The sequence below is a fragment of the Bombina bombina genome, chromosome 1 (genome assembly GCF_027579735.1).
Source record: "Bombina bombina isolate aBomBom1 chromosome 1, aBomBom1.pri, whole genome shotgun sequence".
Lineage (NCBI taxonomy): Eukaryota > Metazoa > Chordata > Amphibia > Anura > Bombinatoridae > Bombina > Bombina bombina.
Window position 1 is genome coordinate 346,528,669 of NC_069499.1, and position 21,176 is coordinate 346,549,844.

The window sequence follows — 21,176 nt, forward strand, 5'->3', positions numbered from 1 at the left end:
TACATTCATGATTGTCAAATTATCGGCTAGATTACGAGTCTTGCGTTATGAGGGGTGCAGTTTTTTCTCACCGCTCACTTCCCTGCAGCGCTGGTATTACGGGTTTTTAAAAACCCGGCGTTAACAGGCAAGAAGTGAGCGTAGAGCAAAATTGAGCTCCACACTGCACTCCAATACCAGCGCTGCTTAAGTGAGCGGTGAGCTGGTTATACGTGCTCGTGCATGATTTCCCCATTGACATCAATGGGGAGAGCCGGCTGAGAAAAAGTCTAACACCTGCCAAAAAGCAGCGTAAAACGCAGTAACGCAGCCCCATTGATTCCTATGGGGAAACACATTTTATGTTTACATCTAACACCCTAACATGAACCCCGAGTCTAAACACCCCTAATCTTACACTTATTAACCCCTAATCTGCCATCCCCGATATCGCCGATACCTACATTATACTTATTAACCCCTAATTTGCCGCCCCCGATATCGCCGCCACCTACATTATACTTATTAACCCCTAATCTACCCTTTAAACCTAAGTCTAACCCTAACACCCCTAACTTAAATATAATTTAAATAAATATAAATACAATTATCATCATTAACTAAATTATTCCTATTTAAAACTAAATACTTACCTATAAAATAAACCCTAAGCTAGATACAATATAACTAATAGTTACAGTGTAGCTAGCTTAGGGTTTATTTTTATTTTACAGGCAAGTTTGTATTTATTTTAACTAGGTAGAATAGTTACTAAATAGTTATTAACTATTTTAATAACTACCAAGCTAAAATAAATACAAATTTACCTGTAAAATGAAATCTAACCTAAGTTACACTAACACCTAACACTACAATTAAATAAGTTACCTAAATTAAATACAAATAAATAAATAAAATAAAATAAGCTAAATTACAAAAAAAAAAACCACTAAATTACAGAAAATAAAAATCAAATTACAAGATCTTTAAACTAATTACACCTAATCTAAGAGCACTATCAAAATAAAAAAGCCCCCCCCCAAATAAAAAAACCCTAGCCTAAACTAAACTATCAATAGCCCTTAAAAGGGCCTTTTGCGGGGCATTGCCCCAAATAAATCAGCTCTTTTACCTGAAAAAGAAATACAAACAACCCCCCAACAGTAAAACCCACCACCCACACAACCAACCCCCCAAATAAAACCCTAACTAAAAAAACCTAAGCTCCCCATTGCCCTGAAAAGGGCATTTGGATGGGCATTGCCCTTAAAAGGGCATTTAGCTCTATTGTTGCCCAAAGCCCTAACCTAAAAATAAAACCCACCCAATACACCCTTAAAAAATCCTAACACTAACCCCCGAAGATTCGCTTACCGGGAGAAGTCTTCATCCAAGCGGCAAGATGTCCTCAACGAAGCCGGCTGAAGTGGTCCTCCAGATGGGCAAAAGTGGTCCTCCAGACTGGCAGAAGTCTTCATCCAGACGGCATCTTCTATCTTCATCCTTCCGACGCGGAGCAGCTCCATCTTCAAGACATCCGGTGCGGAGCATCCTCTTCCAACGACGGCTTCTTCGGAATGAAGGTACCTTTAAGTGATTCTATCAGCCAATTGGAATTAAGGTAGAAAAAATCCTATTGGCTGATGCAATAAGCCAATAGGATTGAACTTCAATCCTGTTGGCTGGTCCAATCAGCCAATAGGATTGAGCTTGCATTCTTTTGGCTGCTCCAATCAGCCAATAGAATGCAAGCTCAATCTTATTGGCTGATTGGATCAGCCAATAGGATTGGAGTTCAATCCTATTGGCTGATTGCATCAGCCAATAGGATTTTTTCTACCTTAATTCCGATTGGCTGATAGAATTCTATCAGTCAATCGGAATCTAAGGGACACCATCTTGGATGACGTCACTTAAAGGTAAATTCATTCATTCCGAAGAAGCCGTCGTTGGAAGAGGATGCTCCTCACCGGATGTTTTGAAGATGGAGCTGCTCAGCGTCGGAAGGATGAAGATAGAAAATGCCGTCTGGATGAAGACTTCTGCCCGTCTGGAGGACCACTTCTGCCCGCTTCGTTGAGGACATCTTGCAGCTTGGATGAAGACTTCTCCCAGTAGGTGAATCTTCGGGGGTTAGTGTTAGGATTTTTTAAGGGTGTATTGGGTGGGTTTTATTTTTAGGTTAGGGCTTTGGGCAGCAATAGAGCTAAATGCCCTTTTAAGGGCAATGCCCATCCAAATGTCCTTTTCAGGGCAATGGGGAGCTTAGGTTTTTTTAGTTAGGGTTTTATTTGGGGGGTTGGTTGTGTGAGTGGTGGGTTTTACTGTTGGGGGGCTGTTTGTATTTCTTTTTCACGTAAAAGAGCTGATTTATTTGGGGCAATGCCCCGCAAAAGGCCCTTTTAAGGGCTATTGATAGTTTAGTTTAGGCTAGGGTTTTTTTATTTTGGGGGGGCTTTTTTTATTTTGATAGGGCTATTAGATTAGGTATAATTAGTTTAAAGATCTTGTAATTTGTTTTTTATTTTCTGTAATTTAGTGTTTGTTTTTGTAATTTAGCTTATTTTATTTAATTTATGTAATTGTATTTAATTTAGGTAAGTTATTTAATTGTAGTGTAGTGTTAGGTGTTAGTGTAACTTAGGTTAGGTTTTATTTTACAGGTAAATTTGTATTTATTTTAGCTAGGTAGTTATTAAATAGTTAATAACTATTTAGTAAACTATTCTACCTAGTTAAAATAAATACAAACTTGCCTGTAAAATAAAAATAAACCCTAAGCTAGCTACAATGTAACTATTAGTTATATTGTATTTAGCTTAGGGTTTATTTTATAGGTAAGTATTTAGGTTTAAATAGGAATAATTTAGTTAATGATATTAATTTTATTTATATTTATTTAAATTATATTTAAGTTAGGGGGTGTTAGGGTTAGACTTAGGTTTAAAGGGTTAATACATTTAGAATAGTGGCGGCAATGTTAGGGGCGGCAGATTAGGGGTTAATAAGTATAATGTATGTGTCAGCGATGTTGGGGGCAGCAGATTAGGGGTTAATAAGTATAATGTAGGTGGCGGCGATGTCCGGAGAGGCAGATTAGGGGTTAATAATTTTATTTTAGTGTTTGCGATGCGGGAGAGCCTGGGTTTAGAAGTTAATAGGTAGTTTATGGGTGTTAGCGTACTTTTTAGCACTTTAGTTATGAGTTTTATGCTACAGCTTTGTAGCGTAAAACTCATAACTACTGACTTTAAAATGCGTTACGAATCTTGGCGGTAGAGGCTGTACCGCTCACTTTTTGGCCTCCCAGGCAGACTCGTAATACCGGCGCTATGGAAGTCCCATAGAAAAAAGCCTTTACGAAATTTACGTAAGTTGGTTTGCGGTAAGGCCAAAAAAGTGTGTGGTACACCTATACCTGCAAGACTAGTAATAGCAGCGGGCGTAAAAAAGCAGCGTTAGGACCTGATAACGCTGCTTTCTTACCTTAACGCACAACTCGTAATCTAGCCGAAAGATAGCAAGAGAACGAAGAAAAATTGATAAAAAGTTAATTAAAATTGCATGCTCTATGTGAATCATGAAATAAAAAATTTGGGTTCAGTGTCCCTTTAAGCAACATAAAAGGTCCCTTACATTTTCTTCAGATTTTACATGTAGGTAAAAAAAAACAAAAAACGTTTCTAGCCTTAAAGGGACACTGAAGCCAAATTTTTTCTTTCGTTGATTCAGATAGAGCATGCACTTTTAAACAACTTTCTAATTTACAACTATTATCAATTTTTCTTCGTTCTCTTGCTTTCTTTATTTAAAAAAAAAAAAAAAGGCATGTAAGCAATTTTTTGGGTTCAGAACCATGGAAAGCACTTGTTTATTGGTAGATGAATTTACCCACCAATCAGCAAGAACAACACAGTGTGTACACCAAAAATGGTCCGGCATCGAAACTTACATTCTTGCATTTCAAACAAAGATACCAAGAGAATGAAAATAATTTGATAATAGGAGTAAATTAGAAAGTTGCTTAAGATTGCATGCTCTATATGAATAACAATAAAAAAATTGGGTTCAGTGTCCCTTTAAAGGGACAGTGTACACTATTTTTATATAAAACACAAAGTTATGCTTCAGTATTCCTGAAAAACAGACTTTAAATTAATGTTTCTGACACATCTGCTGGTCACCAGACAAGAAAAAAACATCACTAGGTTCCTCCAACGTTGTATATATTTATAGATACAGTATAAATGTTAAATTTTTGTCTCATTCTAGTATACTGTATATTTTCCTGCCTTAGATACAGAATCATTTTCTTCCTAATTACATTGCGTTCTTAACAATTAATCTATATCAGCAATAGGGGACTATTCCCGAAGCGTCATTGTTTTTAATCTTTAAATAAAGTGATTATATTAGCACTGCAGAATCTGTTGGAGCAATGCTGATCAGGATAGACACTGGCATGAGAGGTATTCATGTTAACATCCACCAAAAAGCAGTGCTTAATGCTAGGCTGCAGCTTCAAAGATAAATCAGATATTATCATAGTTCACTAGGAACTTAGCTGCAGAAATAGAAATAATTTTTCTGTCAATATACAAAAACTGGTATGGGCCACTGTTCAAAAAGGATAACTGCAAACTAATAAAGTGCTCAGAAGAAATAATGAAGGAAATAATAGGGGGTATATGACACCCTTAAACAAAGACTATACATATTACTGCATATTATTGTATATTGCGATTACAAATGGTAATGTATATGACATCTGATACCATTGCGCATCTGTCTTATTGTACAGATCAAGAAATATACACTTATATTATCTCCTACACTACCACCAGCATACAATTTCTGCTTGTACAAGAATTTTGTTAAAATGAGATCAAAGTACTGAATATTCCTCCCTTGTTCAGACACATCAGAATGACTTGCACATGTTTTCATATTTTCAATATTTATAATTTATCAATACATAAGTATGGATCACTGGAGATCTAAGATGTTGCGGTGAACTGAAGTGTGCACTTTTAGTTTATTGCAACTAACAAATGTAGGTTTTATATAAATGATTGCATTATTCCAGCAAGACTTTTGCATAAACAGCATTCACCTTATTAGTGGTAACCAAAAGACTATTCTGGTTACAACCCATAACATCGATGATGCCCACCATGGCCAGGAAAATGTCACATAAACGGGCTTGTCCTACCACACCATATAACAGTTATGAATAATATATGGCTTTTGCCTACCTCAGTCAAGAAAGACTCGTGAAATGACATCTCATCAAAAACCTCTGTTTTCAAGCGACCTGCAACAAAATGAATGATATGATTATTTGTGCATAATAGTAAGAGAGCCTATACATGGTACGGACAGATATTGAAAATTCCCAGGAATCTGTTTGACAATGCCCAGATATTTGCTCACAAGCATCACTCAGTGAGGCCACACAGCATGATTCCCATCTTACCTCGGCTTAGCACAGCTCCGCTCTCCTGGTACTCCTGGATCTCCGCATCCTTCCTGCCAAGCAGGAGAGACAGTTTGTGCACCTGAAGTTCAAGCGCCTCTGTCATGCTCATTAAGGGGCACAGAAAGTGACGGAAAACCTTCAAGAACAAAACAAAAAAGTGATTTTCATAAATAAAATGAGGACTTTTTTTTTATTTATGTATTGGAAATTATTCACAACAGTACAACAAATAAATGTTTAAAAATAATTTAAAATAGTTATTTTATTAGTACAATGTGCATTGTTGTGCAGTCCTGGGGAACACCTTGAAAAGCCTCTTGAATATGTTGTTTATCCTATTAACTTTGCTTTGGCCAACTAGGGACAGATATAAATGAGCTTCTTCAAATATCAGCCTATCACTGTGCAGCGTGTGTGAAGGGCGGGGGTTCTACATTCCATGAAATGCAGTCCAGCCTCTCTGAGTTAGTGGAAACACTCAATATCATTTAAATTACAGGAAAAGTATGCAAAACAAGTCATGCAAATGAACTGCAATGTTTTGTAAATGATGCATAATTAAACATTTTAACAGAGATATAAGTTTGAGTTTAATTACATGCTCAAAATGCGATTCCCCACAAAGGTCTAGCTTAGAAGTGGAGCAACTGATAATATACGCTGCATGATTTTGTGCCCCGTCCAATCAGCCAAATGCACAATCGGGTATTACGCGTTGTTAGCTAAAATGTTTAACCAAAGCATTATTTTTTTTAAACACACCAGATATTTATATAGCTCACCCTATATTTTTAATTAGAAGCTGTAGTAGTGCACACATTGTGTTCTCATTACTGCTTTCTCTTTTAGCCTGATATTAAGTATTATCACTTGCTATTGTGCATTCAAAAACATAGGTGTGAAGCAAAGAATTTAACCAAATACTCTATCACTTTTTACTTGATCAGAATATTTCTGCCCAAGTGTTCTCCAACATGAATTTTAGTGTAAATTCTCATAGAATTGTATTATCTGACGTAAATTACACACCTGAATAGTGTAGTGCTCACTATAAAACCTCATGCATGATATCTATTAAAGGGACAGTCTACTTGATTTGTTATGGTTTAAAAGACAGATAATCCTTTACTACCTATTCCCCAGGTTTGCTCCAAGTAGACTGTTCCTTTAACCATGTACTTGAAATAACAGCACAAAAATGCATTTTATCCCATGCTGTTTGCATTTTTGTATTCAATTTGTAATCTGGTCGAAAATGTTTAAAGGGACAAACAAAATATTTTTCTTTCACTATTCGGACAAGCATACAAAATAAACAACTTTCCAATTTACTTCTATTATTTAATTTGCTTCAGTCTCTTGGTATCATTTGTTGAAGGAACAGCAATGCACTACTGGGAGCTAGGTGAAAGCCAATGACAGGAGACATATATGTGCAGCCACCAATCAGCAGCTTCTGAGTCTACCTAGGTATACTTTTCAACAAAGGATACAAACAGAACAAAACAAATTAGATAATAGAATTAAATGGGAAAGTTATTTAAAGTTGCATGCTGTATCTGAATCATGAAATAAAAAGAAAAATGTAGTTTCATGTTCCTTTACTTACGAATAATAATAATAACCTTGTTGTGTACTTAATTATTTATTTTGTCTGCTGTTCCTGTAATTTAGCTCTGAGATTTGTATTAATTGTGTCTCTCCAAAAGGCTGAAGTGTACAGTGCAAAATCCAGAACTCAGACCTTATACAAAGATTTCCAGATCACTACAGGAGCTTATTTGTTTATTCCCATGACTGGAAACACCAAAAGCAAGGTGATAAACAATGCTCAAAAATCTTTTCAATGTGTATATCCCTTGACTGCAAAACAATGCAAATTTTGCTAACAGGTTAAATGCTTTTAAAACATTTATAATGCTTTTGATAGCCAGTGTTTGGCTGAAAACCCAACAAGACATATGCTCTCTACAATTTATAAACTGACCCCACCACATGACACCCTCCCTTGGTAAACACACAGGTGGAACCCAGACCTAAACGCGCAGATAGATGCAAAGGACTGGGGGAAATTTTTTCAGGCACACAAAACTTCCTCTGTACAAGAAACAAATTACAAATTCTTATCAATGTGGTACCTTACACCTACTAGAATAAGGCATATATACAAAAAGGCTAATGGGAAATGTTGGAGAGGCTGCAGAGAAGAGGCTGACCTCCTACATATATGGTGGGGTGTGACAGAACTGCCCCATACTGGCAGGAGATCCTCGCATACATTAGTGACAAATTCTCAATTCACATACCAACAGACCCAAAGATCCTGATCTTCCACTCACTACCCAAGATCAAGGAGTTGGTTAAACACTCACTTCTAAACATCTTCCTCAACTGCGCAATAGCCCTCTTTCTCCAAAACTGGAAATCCACCACAATACCCACTTTGGACCAATGGAAACAAAGTGGCCAATATACTACAAGAAGAAAGATGCCATTACCTACAGACGGGAAAAGTAGAGATTCATGAGCTCATGCTGGAAATGTGGTCCACGGCCACTAACAATTACATAAATATATATATATATATATATATATATATATATATATATATATATATATATATATATATATACACAGTCTAGACAGGACAGCATAATCTTACCCCATCCGTATGGAACTTCCAAGGTGCGCTGCAATAAAGTGTATGAAGTGTCCCAAGAAGAAGCAGGCACTCACTGGACTTAATACAATTTCCTTTTATTCCCAGTATTAAACAAACATAACGTTTCGGCACATCACATGTGCCTTTGTCAAATGTCACCAAGCAAAATGTAACCTAGCACCTAAACCACCGCGCTGCATGGAAATGACTGTGTCTCAGGTAACCAAGGGAACACCGGGTAAACAAATACCTCCGGTCACCATGAAAATGCGTGAAACAGGAGCGTATAGAGCCAGGCACCCGATGGGCACAATTACTAAGTAATAGCATAACTGGGCCATGAGTGAATGCCCAATGCAGACACACCAGTGATAAATATTTACAATGAAAAAATGGTATCTACATATTGAATACTGGGGTATTAAACACATTTTGAGAATGGTGTCTTCTTAAAACGCTACATAAACCCAAGGTTAAACAAAAGACACAGCCCTCTATACCCAACACGGTATCAAGGCATGTGGGATGTAGCAAAGAAACAAATCCACTATTAAATGTTATAGTTGTATTAGCATCATACACTAGAGGAGTAAGTAGAAACACATCATAACAGGATGACTCCCTTGGTGTCCATAGTTATTTATAGCAACAGCCAAAGTCTATATTGGCATTAAGTCCCCGAGGTGCTACTGTATCCAGGGTGAAGATCCACCGGGCTTCCATCCTCAGCAATGCTCGGCCTCTATCACCACCCCGCCTGTGGCGAGGAACATGGTCAATCAATATAACCCGTAATGAAGCGACATTGTGGCCTGCTTCCGCAAAGTGGCGTGCCACCGGCTGTTCCGACCGTCCCTTGTCAATGGCCTGACGGATGGCTGTCTTGTGATTGGCCAGACGTTCCTTGAACGGTGTCACTGTTTTGCCAATGTAATATTTGGAACAAGGACAGATAATGGCATAAACCACAAACTCCGAAGAACAGGTGAGTCTGTGCTTAATTTTGTATCGCTTATTGTTGTGTGGATGTTGAAAGGTGGTCCCAGCCAAAAGGTTATTGCATGTGACGCAACTGCCACACCTGTAGCATCCTGGTTTTTTTTCAGACATCTCAGCGATCTGTTTCTCCTTACGGAGTCATCCGTGTTATTGCGTGTATTGGGTCGTCCGCAATAACACGGATGACTCCCGTAAGGAGAAAGAGATCGCTGAGATGTCTGAAAAATTTCTGGAGAGGGGCTATCCACCTACGCTTATAGAACAACAATGCTGCAAGGCAAGAGGTCTAACCCAAGACTCAGCAAACACCAAAATAACTAGGAATGAACAACCTAAACGGCTGAACTTTATAACAACTTACACCCCGGGGTCTAAGTTGGTACAGAATGTGAACAAAAAGAACTGGTTAATGTTGTCTAAGGACACGAGCCTTCCCTTTATGGATACGCCAGAACCAAGAGTGGTATATAAACGGGCGAGTAACCTTAGGGATCTACTGGTGCTAAGTGACCCAACACACTGTTATGAGAAACAGATGTGGTTGACCAGAGGCAAACCAGGATGCTACAGGTGTGGCAGTTGCGTCACATGCAATAACCTTTTGGCTGGGACCACCTTTCAACATCCACACAACAATAAGCGATACAAAATTAAGCACAGACTCACCTGTTCTTCGGAATTTGTGGTTTATGCCATTATCTGTCCTTGTTCCAAATATTACATTGGCAAAACAGTGACACCGTTCAAGGAACGTCTGGCCAATCACAAGACAGCCATCCGTCAGGCCATTGACAAGGGACGGTCGGAACAGCCGGTGGCACGCCACTTTGCGGAAGCGGGCCACAATGTCGCTTCATTACGGGTTATATTGATTGACCATGTTCCTCGCCACAGGCGGGGTGGTGATAGAGGCCGAGCATTGCTGAGGATGGAAGCCCGGTGGATCTTCACCCTGGATACAGTAGCACCTCGGGGACTTAATGCCAATATAGACTTTGGCTGTTGCTATAAATAACTATGGACATCAAGGGAGTCATCCTGTTATGATGTGTTTCTACTTACTCCTCTAGTGTATGATGCTAATACAACTATAACATTTAATAGTGGATTTGTTTCTTTGCTACATCCCACATGCCTTGATACCGTGTGGGGTATAGAGGGCTGTGTCTTTTGTTTAACCTTGGGTTTATGTAGCGTTTTAAGAAGACACCATTCTCAAAATGTGTTTAATACCCCTGTATTCAATATGTAGATACCATTTTTTCATTGTAAATATTTATCACTGGTGTGTCTGCATTGGGCATTCACTCATGGCCCAGTTATGATATCACTTAGTAATTGTGCCCATCGGTTGCCTGGCTGTATACGCTCCTGTTTCACGCATTTCCATGGTGACCGGTAGTATTTGTTTACCCGGTGTTCCCTTGGTTACCTGAGACACAGTCATTTCCATGCAGCGCGGTAAGGCGTGATGACGTCATCACGCGTCTGCGTGGAATCAGCTGTAATTGAATGCTCAGGTATGATGATTATGTGTGGGAAGGAGCGGCCCAGCCATGCATGCTGATTGGCGGTCACTTGGATATGGGTGGGTATTTAAGGTGTGTGTTTTGGGGATTGCATTATCCGGTCTGTATACCATTGATAAAGGCTCACGGTAGGGCCAAAACGTCTGGTTTCTCACTTACCAAATAAATCGGATCTTTGAAAAATTCCTGTGTGCCGGCTGTTCTTGGATCTCACTAGACAACGGAGGCCGTCCGTTGGATCCAGTTCTATTTCACTGTATATATATATATATATATATATATATATATATATATATACACACAGGGAGTGCAGAATTATTAGGCAAGTTGTATTTTTGAGGATTCATTTTATTACTGAACAACAACCATGTTCTCAATGAACCCAAAAAACTCATTAATATCAAAGCTGAATAGTTTTGGAAGTAGTTTTTAGTTTGTTTTTAGTTATAGCTATTTTAGGGGGATATCTGTGTGTGCAGGTGACTATTACTGTGCATAATTATAAGGCAACTTAACAAAAAACAAATATATACCCATTTCAATTATTTATTTTTACCAGTGAAACCAATATAACATCTCAACATTCACAAATATACATTTCTGACATTCAAAAACAAAACAAAAACAAATCAGTGACCAATATAGCCACCTTTCTTTGCAAGGACAATCAAAAGCCTGCCATCCATGGATTCTGTCAGTGTTTTGATCTGTTCACCATCAACATTGCGTGCAGCAGCAACCACAGCCTCCCAGACACTGTTCAGAGAGGTGTACCGTTTTCCCTCCTTGTAAATCTCACATTTGATGATGGATCACAGGTTCTCAATGGGGTTCAGATCAGGTGAACAAGGAGGCCATGTCATTAGATTTTCTTCTTTTATACCCTTTCTTGCCAGCCACGCTGTGGAGTACTTGGACGCGTGTGATGGAGCATTGTCCTGCATGAAAATCATGTTTTTCTTGAAGGATGCAGACTTCTTCCTGTACCTCTGCTTGAAGAAGGTGTCTTCCAGAAACTGGCAGTAGGACTGGGAGTTGAGCTTGACTCCATCCTCAACCCGAAAAGGCCCCACAAGCTCATCTTTGATGATACCAGCCCAAACCAGTACTCCACCTCCACCTTGCTGGCGTCTGAGTCGGACTGGAGCTCTCTGCCCTTTACCAATCCAGCCACGGGCCCATCCATCTGGCCCATCAAGACTCACTCTCATTTCATCAGTCCATAAAACCTTAGAAAAATCAGTCTTGAGATATTTCTTGGCCCAGTCTTGACGTTTCAGCTTGTGTGTCTTGTTCAGTGGTGGTTGTCTTTCAGCCTTTCTTACCTTGGCCATGTCTCTGAGTATTGCACACCTTGTGCTTTTGGGCACTCCAGTGATGTTGCAGCTCTGAAATATGGCCAAACTGGTGGCAAGTGGCATCTTGGCAGCTGCACGCTTGACTTTTCTCAGTTCATGGGCAGTTATTTTGCGCCTTGGTTTTTCCACACGCTTCTTGCGACCCTGTTGACTATTTTGAATGAAACGCTTGATTGTTCGATGATCACGCTTCAGAAGCTTTGCAATTTTAAGAGTGCTGCATCCCTCTGCAAGATATCTCACTATTTTTGACTTTTCTGAGCCTGTCAAGTCCTTCTTTTGACCCATTTTGCCAAAGGAAAGGAAGTTGCCTAATAATTATGCACACCTGATATAGGGTGTTGATGTCATTAGACCACACCCCTTCTCATTACAGAGATGCACATCACCTAATATGCTTAATTGGTAGTAGGATTTCGAGCCTATACAGCTTGGAGTAAGACAACATGCATAAAGAGGATGATGTGGTCAAAATACTCATTTGCCTAATAATTCTGCACTCCCTGTATATATATATATATATATATATATATATATATATACCTATTAAACTTCGAGCACACTACATATACGCAAAGCAAACATTCAGATATAAACACCACATTCAAACACTCAAACAAACCTATGTGAAGTTGGCACCCCATGTTTGTAAAAACTGAATTAAAATATACCATTCGTTTGTGCTGCGTTTGTGCTGATTTGTGCCGCAAAAACCAACGTTTGTGCCGGTTTGGTTTAGGAGATATTGCACATTATTTTTTTATGAAACCCCGCCCACTTTGCACCCCATGTTATGCAATTTTAAAAACAAATATACCATTTGTTTGTGCTGCATTTGTGCTGGTTTGTGCCACAAAAACGAACGTTTGTGCCGGTTTGGTTTCGGAGATATAGCGCATTATATTTGCTGAAACTCCGCCCACTTTGCACCCCATGTTATGCAATTTTAAAAACAAATATACCATTTGTTTGTGCTGCGTTTGTGCTGATTTGTGCTGCAAAAACGAACGTTTGTGCTGTTTTAATTTCGGAGATATAGCACATTATTTTTTATGAAACCCCGCCCACTTTGCACCCCATGTTATTCAATTTTAAAAACAAATATACCATTCGTTTGTGCTGCGTTTGTGCTGATTTGTGCCGCAAAAACTAACGTTTGTGCCGGTTTGGTTTTGGAGATATTGCGCATTATTTTTTATGAAACCCCGCCCACTTTGCACCCCATGTTATGCAATTTTAAAAACAAATATACCATTTGTTTGTGCTGCGTTTGTGCTGGTTTGTGCTGCAAAAACGAACGTTTGTGCCGGTTTGTTTTCAGAGATATAGCGCATTATATTTGCTGAAACTCCGCCCACTTTGCACCCCATGTTATGCAATTTTAAAAACAAATATACCATTTGTTTGTGCTGCGTTTGTGCTGGTTTGTGCCGCAAAAACGAACGTTTGTGCCGGTTTGGTTTCGGAGATATAGCGCATTATTTTTATGAAACCCCGCCCACTTTGCACCCCATGTTATTCAATTTTAAAAACAAATATACCATTTGTTTGTGCTGTGTTTGTGCTGATTTGTGCCGCAAAAACTAACGTTTGTGCCGGTTTGGTTTAGGAGATATTGCGCATTATTTTTTATGAAACCCCGCCCACTTTGCACCCCATGTTATGCAATTTTAAAAACAAATATACCATTTGTTTGTGCTGGTTTGTGCCGCAAAAACGAACGTTTGTGCTGGTTTGTTTTCGGAGATATAGCACATTATATTTGCTGAAACTCCGCCCACTTTGCACCCCATATTATGCAATTTTAAAAACAAATATACCATTTGTTTGTGCTGCGTTTGTGCTGGTTTGTGCCGCAAAAACGAACGTTTGTGCCGGTTTGGTTTCGGAGATATAGCGCATTATATTTGCTGAAACTCCGCCCACTTTGCACCCCATGTTATGCAATTTTAAAAACAAATATACCATTTGTTTGTGCTGCGTTTGTGCTGATTTGTGCTGCAAAAACGAACGTTTGTGCTGTTTTGGTTTCGGAAATATAGCGTATTAATTTTTATGAAACCCCGCCCACTTTGCACCCCATGTTATTCAATTTTAAAAACAAATATACCATTTGTTTGTGCTGCGTTTGTGCTGATTTGTGCCGCAAAAACTAACGTTTGTGCCGGTTTGGTTTAGGAGATATTGCGCATTATTTTTTATGAAACCCCGCCCACTTTGCACCCCATGTTATGCAATTTTAAAAACAAATATACCATTTGTTTGTGCTGCGTTTGTGCTGATTTGTGCCGCAAAAACAAACGTTTGTGCCGGTTTGGTTTAGGAGATATTGCGCATTATTTTTTATGAAACCCCGCCCACTTTGCACCCCATGTTATGCAATTTTAAAAACAAATATACCATTTGTTTGTGCTGGTTTGTGCCGGTTTGTTTTCGGAGATATAGCGCATTATATTTGCTGAAACTCCGCCCACTTTGCACCCCATGTTATGCAGTTTTAAAAACAAATATACCATTTGTTTGTGCTGCGTTTGTGCTGATTTGTGCTGCAAAAACGAACGTTTGTGCTGTTTTGGTTTCGGAGATATAGCGCATTATATTTGCCTTATATTATATTAGTCTCAAAATCAGAGCAATGTTATTTAAGAATAAGCAAAAACTATCAGTTTAAAAAAAAAAAAAAAAAAAAAAAAACTTTATGGGCTATATAAATAGATCATCTACAAAACATTTATGCAAAGAAAAAATGTGTATAATGTCCCTTTAATCACTGGTGTTCTATATTTCCCTTAACACAACACGACACAAACGTTCGTTTTTGCGGCACAAATCAGCACAAACACAGCACAAACAAACAGTATATTTGTTTTTAAAATTGAATAACATGGGGTTCAAAGTGGGCAGGGTTTCATAAAAAATAATGCGCTATATCTCCGAAACCAACATGGGGTGCAAAGTGCGCGTGGTTCATAAAAAATAATGCGCTATATCTCCGAAACCAAAACAGCACAAACGTTCGTTTTTGCAGCACAAATGAGCACAAACGAAGCACAAACAAATGGTATATTTGTTTTTAAAATTGCATAACATGGGGTGCAAAGTGGGCGGAGTTTCAGCAAATATAATGCGCTATATCTCCGAAACCAAACCGGCACAAACGTTTGTTTTTGCGGCACAAACCAGCACAAACGCAGCACAAACAAATGGTATATTTGTTTTTAAAATTGCATAACATGGGGTGCAAAGTGGGCGGGGTTTCATAAAAAATAATGCGCAATATCTCCTAAACCAAACCGGCACAAACGTTAGTTTTTGCGGCACAAATCAGCACAAACGCAGCACAAACGAATGGTATATTTGTTTTTAAAATTGAATAACATGGGGTGCAAAGTGGGCGGGGTTTCATAAAAAATAATGCGCAATATCTCCGAAACCAAAACAGCACAAACGTTCGTTTTTGCAGCACAAATCAGCACAAACGCAGCACAAACAAATGGTATATTTGTTTTTAAAATTGCATAACATGGGGTGCAAAGTGGGCGGAGTTTCAGCAAATATAATGCGCTATATCTCTGAAACCAAACCGGCACAAACGTTCGTTTTTGCGGCACAAACCAGCACAAACGCAGCACAAACAAATGGTATATTTGTTTTTAAAATTGCATAACATGGGGTGCAAAGTGGGCGGGGTTTCATAAAAAATAATGCGCAATATCTCCTAAACCAAACCGGCACAAACGTTAGTTTTTGCGGCACAAATCAGCACAAACGCAGCACAAACGAATGGTATATTTGTTTTTAAAATTGAATAACATGGGGTGCAAAGTGGGCGGGGTTTCATAAAAAATAATGCGCAATATCTCCGAAACCAAAACAGCACAAACGTTCGTTTTTGCAGCACAAATCAGCACAAACGCAGCACAAACAAATGGTATATTTGTTTTTAAAATTGCATAACATGGGGTGCAAAGTGGGCGGAGTTTCAGCAAATATAATGCGCTATATCTCTGAAACCAAACCGGCACAAACGTTCGTTTTTGCGGCACAAACCAGCACAAACGCAGCACAAACAAATGGTATATTTGTTTTTAAAATTGCATAACATGGGGTGCAAAGTGGGCGGGGTTTCATAAATAAATAATGTGCAATATCTCCTAAACCAAACCGGCACAAACGTTGGTTTTTGCGGCACAAATCAGCACAAACGCAGCACAAACGAATGGTATATTTTAATTCAGTTTTTACAAACATGGGGTGCCAACTTCACATAGGTCTCAAACAACCCTACCATACCACCATCGCACACTCCTCTTTCATTCTCTCTCTTTTTTTTTTTATCTCTCCCTCCTTCGCTTCTTTCCCTCCTCCCTCCTGATATTCCATCCCAACATTCAGGCCACAGGATCAACTAGACCATAATACTGTTGACAATCAAAACTGTTAATTGAACCTTGTTGATATCACAGGTTAACTCTATCCTTCATGAAACAAGAACCTTGGTGTACCTACTGAACTTTTGTTGTTTATATATCTTCTGTTTAAAAAAACTTAAAATTACGAGCTTTAAGCTAAAGCCAATAACATCACATTGACGGACTATGAACAATTGTCAAACACAAAGGACTCCGCCTCTCTACCCATTAATACACCACCTTTCAGAGAGGAAAGCCTCTTGTTTAAAAGAACTTAATTTACCTCTAACTATTGGCTGTTTATGACATGTTGTAAAACCATTATTACTTTTTTCAATAAAGCTCATTGCTTACATATTGATATATACTATGCATATGTATAAAAACAATGCAAAACAAAGCCATGTTGTTGTATGTACAGGCTACTTATGTTCGCAAAAAGGAGATCATTAATGTGGTTTACATTTTTCAAAAGTTTTGCACACATATGTATAAATTGCAATTTGCAGTTCAGGTCATTAAAAAGATGTCTACTACTAAGAATAATAACTTAAAACTTAAAGAGATACTGAACCCAATTTTTTTCTTTTGTCATTCAGATAGAGCATGCAATTTTAAGCAACTTTCTAATTTACTCCTATTATCAATTTTTCTTCGTTCTCTTGCTATCTTTATTTGAAAAAGAAAGTCAGAACCCTGGACAGCACTTTTTTATTGGTGGATGAATTTATCCACCAATCAGCAAGAACAACTCAGGTTGTTCATCAAAAATGGTCCGGCATCTAAACTTACATTCTTGCTTTTCAAAAAAAATAGCAAGAGAATGAAGAACATTTGATAATAGGAGTAAATTAGAATGTTGCTTAAAATTGCATGCTCTATATGAATCACAAAAGAAAAAATTTGGGTTCAGTGTCCCTTTAAGGCAGGTCTTGATACATTACAAGAGACACAGCCGATCTACATTTCATATAAATATGTCCACCTTTAAAGAACATAATACTCATATGCTAAATCACTTGAACGTGATGCAGTATAACTGTAAAAAGCTGACAAGAAAGTATCACCTGAGCTTCTCTATGTAAAAAAGGAAGATATTTTACCTCAACATTTCTTCAGTTCACAATAGTAAGTGCTCTGTGAACAGTTATCGTTCAGCGCATGTTAGAAGAAAAAAGGAAAAACAACAGTCAACATCAGCTTCAACAGTGCTAATGTCACACTTTGCTTTACTGTAATCTAATGAGATTTCACTGAAATCTCACAAGATTTCAGAGCCTTAAAGGGATACTTAACCCAAATGTTTTCTTTCCTGATTCAGATAGAGCATGCAATTTTAGGCAACTTTCTAATTTACTCCTATAATCAATTTTTCTTCGTTCTCTTGCTATCTTTATTTAAAAAGCAGATATGTAAAGCTTAGGAGCTGGGCAATTTTTGGTTCAGAACATGGGTTAAGCTTGCTTATTGGTGGCTAAATTTAGCCACCAATATGCAAGCGCTATCCAGGGTGCTGAGCCTAAAATGGTCCGGCTCCTAAGCTTTATATTCCTGCTTTTTTAAATAAAGATACCAATAGAATGAAGAAAAATTGATAATTGGAGCAAATTAGAAAGTTGCTTAAATTGCATGCTCTATCTGAATCATGCAAGAAAAAATTTGGGTTTAGTGTCCCTTTAAACTGAGAAGGAAAATAACATGACTTTACCTGCACATGTCAGATGCATACTCCCTTGCAAGTCCTGAGACTAGCATCCTGATTTTGTACAATGGGAAGTGGCTACGGAGGAAATTTGAAGGTAAAATATCTTAATTTTTTACATAGAGATGTTCAGGTAATATTTTCTAGTCAGCTTTTTACAGCTATGCTGCATCACTTTCAAGTGTTTCAAAATGTGGGTATTATTTCCCTTTAACAAAAGTTATAAGAACAAACATTGCTACTACTAAAGGACAGGCTAGCTATTCATTTACTGTCACAATCATCAGTTTTACAGAGGACATTTCATGGGCCCTTTTTAATATGTAAGGGCCAAAGCATCAGCAAGAAAGCATTCTTCATATATATGTATACTGATTGCAAGATATATATGTAGGGCTCTCACTATTCATTAGTGGAGTTGTGACTGTGTTTTACATGTTATTAAGGTGTGGATAGTACTGAATACAGCTCCATATGCATATAGTGCCCTCTTGTGCCCCTTAAACAAAATACATTTCACAAAAAGCAAGAAAAAAATCTAATATTACTTCAAATTTAATATTTTATATAATATCTCAGTTATACTAGCATCTTTATTAAAGTCGCATGCTAACATTAAATCCATGGTATACATTGACCTGCATTTATAATATTCAACAAAATAATTCTGATTTTAGTGATGTACAATATTAATATTGTACCTCACTAAAATCAGATAGAGCATGCAATTAAAAAAAAAAATTCACATTTGCTTCATTGCCTTAAAAGGGACACTGAACCAAATTTTTTCTTTCATAATTCAGGTAAAGCATGCAATTTTAAACAACTTTCTACTTTACTCATATTATCAATTTGTCTTTGTTCTCTTGGTATCTATTTGAAAAAGCAGAAATGTAAGCTTAGGAGCCAGCCCATTCTTGGTTCAGCACCATGGGTAGTGTATGCTAATTAATGGCTACATTTTAGTCACCAATCAGCAAGCACTACCCAGGTGCTAAACCAAAGATGGGCTGGCTCCTAAGCGTAGATTCCTGCGTTTTCAAATAAAGATACCAAGAGCTCAAAGAAAAATTTATAATAGGAGTAAATTAGAAAGTTGCTTCAAAATTGCTGCTCTATCTGAATCATGAAAGAAAAAATTTGGGTTTAGTGTCCCTTTAATATCTTTTGTTGTAGTAAATCTAGGTAGGCCCAGGTACGTATTTAACACTCCATAGCAGCTGTGTTTGCAACAATGTATAATATTGCTATAAACACTGCTACCACAGAGTGCTAAAAACACATGCACATACCTGAGCTCATATCATGAAAGTTTGACTTAAAGGAATAATATAGTCGAAATTAAACTTTTATGATTCAGATAGAGCAGGCAATTTTAAGCAACTTTCTAATTTACTCCTATTATCAATTTTTTTTGTTCTCTTGGTATCTTTATTTGAATGTAAGCTTAGAAGATGGCCCATTTTTGGTTCAGCACCTGGGTAGCACTTGCTGATTGGTGTCTAAATGTAGCCATCCAATCAACAAGCACTTCCCAGGTGCTGAACCAAAAATGGGCCCGGCTACTAAGCTTACTTTCCAGCCTTATAAAATAAAGATACCAAGAGAACGAAGAAAAATTGATAATAGGAGTAAATTAGAAAGTTGCTTAAAATTGCATGCTCTATCTGAATCATGGAAGATTATTTTTGACTAGACTATCCCTTTAACTGTGCCTTTAAACTAGCAATGACAATCCAAAAAAAACAGAAGTTCAGATTTAATATAAAAAATTTTTAGGCCAAGCATTTAAGAGTTTCATTCTATTACAATTTAAAAAAATCTATTACAAAAAGACGATTTTGCAACAAAACTGTATACAGGTAGAAACAGTTATAACATTGTTTACAATACATTTATATTCTATATCTATGTCATTTTTCAGATTTTATTTCCATTCATTTTGCTGACATACTAACTATTGACACAGCATCCTAATATATTGTTGTGAGGCCAACATAGTCTATCATGTCTAGGAACATGGCCTTCCAAATAGGCCAAAACATGTTATATATATATATATATATATATATCATATAGCTACTGCACATTTGGCCCAGACAGTAGCTCACTCACCATGCTTACACTGGCCTCTCTGCAGTGGAAGTCCCAGTAAAATGGAAGCCCCGATAGCTGGCTCTTTACATGTAAAAACATTGCTTCCTCTGTCTTGCGGCAGGAAAAACAACTGGGGCCATTACTCTTGGATTCCAGCAATGTAGACATGAGATTTGACAAGTGGGCCAGAAATGAAGAAATTGGGGCTTTCAGTCGCTTGTTCAGCTCCTGACAAGAGATTGAGAGATATTTTGTGTTATGCCACAGATCCAGATATCATAAAAGCAGCGAATACTTATATGCAACTAATAAAACAAGAGTGATTGCACACACATTTGACTCCATTAATGCCCATATAGTGCTTAGACAGCTGTATGATGAGCCACAGTAACATATACAGTATATATATTGCACTATAATATTAAAGAAGAAAACCCCATCAATAAAAGATACATTTGTATTACACGGCAATGGGATGATATGTTTACTAAACTATATTTAATTACTATTACCTGGAAACTCAAAATTATACTTCCAAACATATCAACAAATGTTCAAAAGCTACTTACTCTTAAATTGCAATATTTTTAACTACATCCTGTTGAAGTATGTCAGGTCAGAAACATTATTATCTTTAATTTATTATATCTATTGTACCGTTTCTAATGTTGCATATAAAGACAACCAGACAATAAAAACTAAATGGCCTATTTATTGTGCTTGTGAATTTTGATCTACTCACACCACACTACATACAGAGTGAGAGATTTTAAACCAGAATGTGGGTGATTTAACTCTCAGAGAAAGGGGTCACACAGAATTAGGGCTGAAAGTGAAAATATCTGACCTTGCATTGGGGTGTCAAAAATATTTCTAAAGTAAGCCAAGAGAGTCCAGTAGTAACAAAGTATAGGAAGCTATATAGTACATTATAAACTTAATTATTTTATGGACATTCA

At 37.6% G+C, this 21,176-nt stretch overlaps 1 protein-coding gene across 1 annotated transcript in view; it reads right to left on the minus strand.

Annotated features, from left to right (window-relative positions):
- The window catches only part of NHEJ1 (non-homologous end joining factor 1), a 533,071-nt gene that overhangs the window by 502,867 nt on the left and 9,028 nt on the right, over positions 1-21,176 (minus strand). The window contains exons 3-5 of the mRNA XM_053698155.1: positions 20,236-20,445; positions 5,456-5,594; positions 5,235-5,293 (exon numbers count right to left, since the gene is read on the minus strand). Of these exons, the coding sequence (XP_053554130.1) occupies positions 5,235-5,293; positions 5,456-5,594; positions 20,236-20,445 (408 nt within the window). The remainder of the gene's footprint in view (positions 1-5,234; positions 5,294-5,455; positions 5,595-20,235; positions 20,446-21,176) is intronic.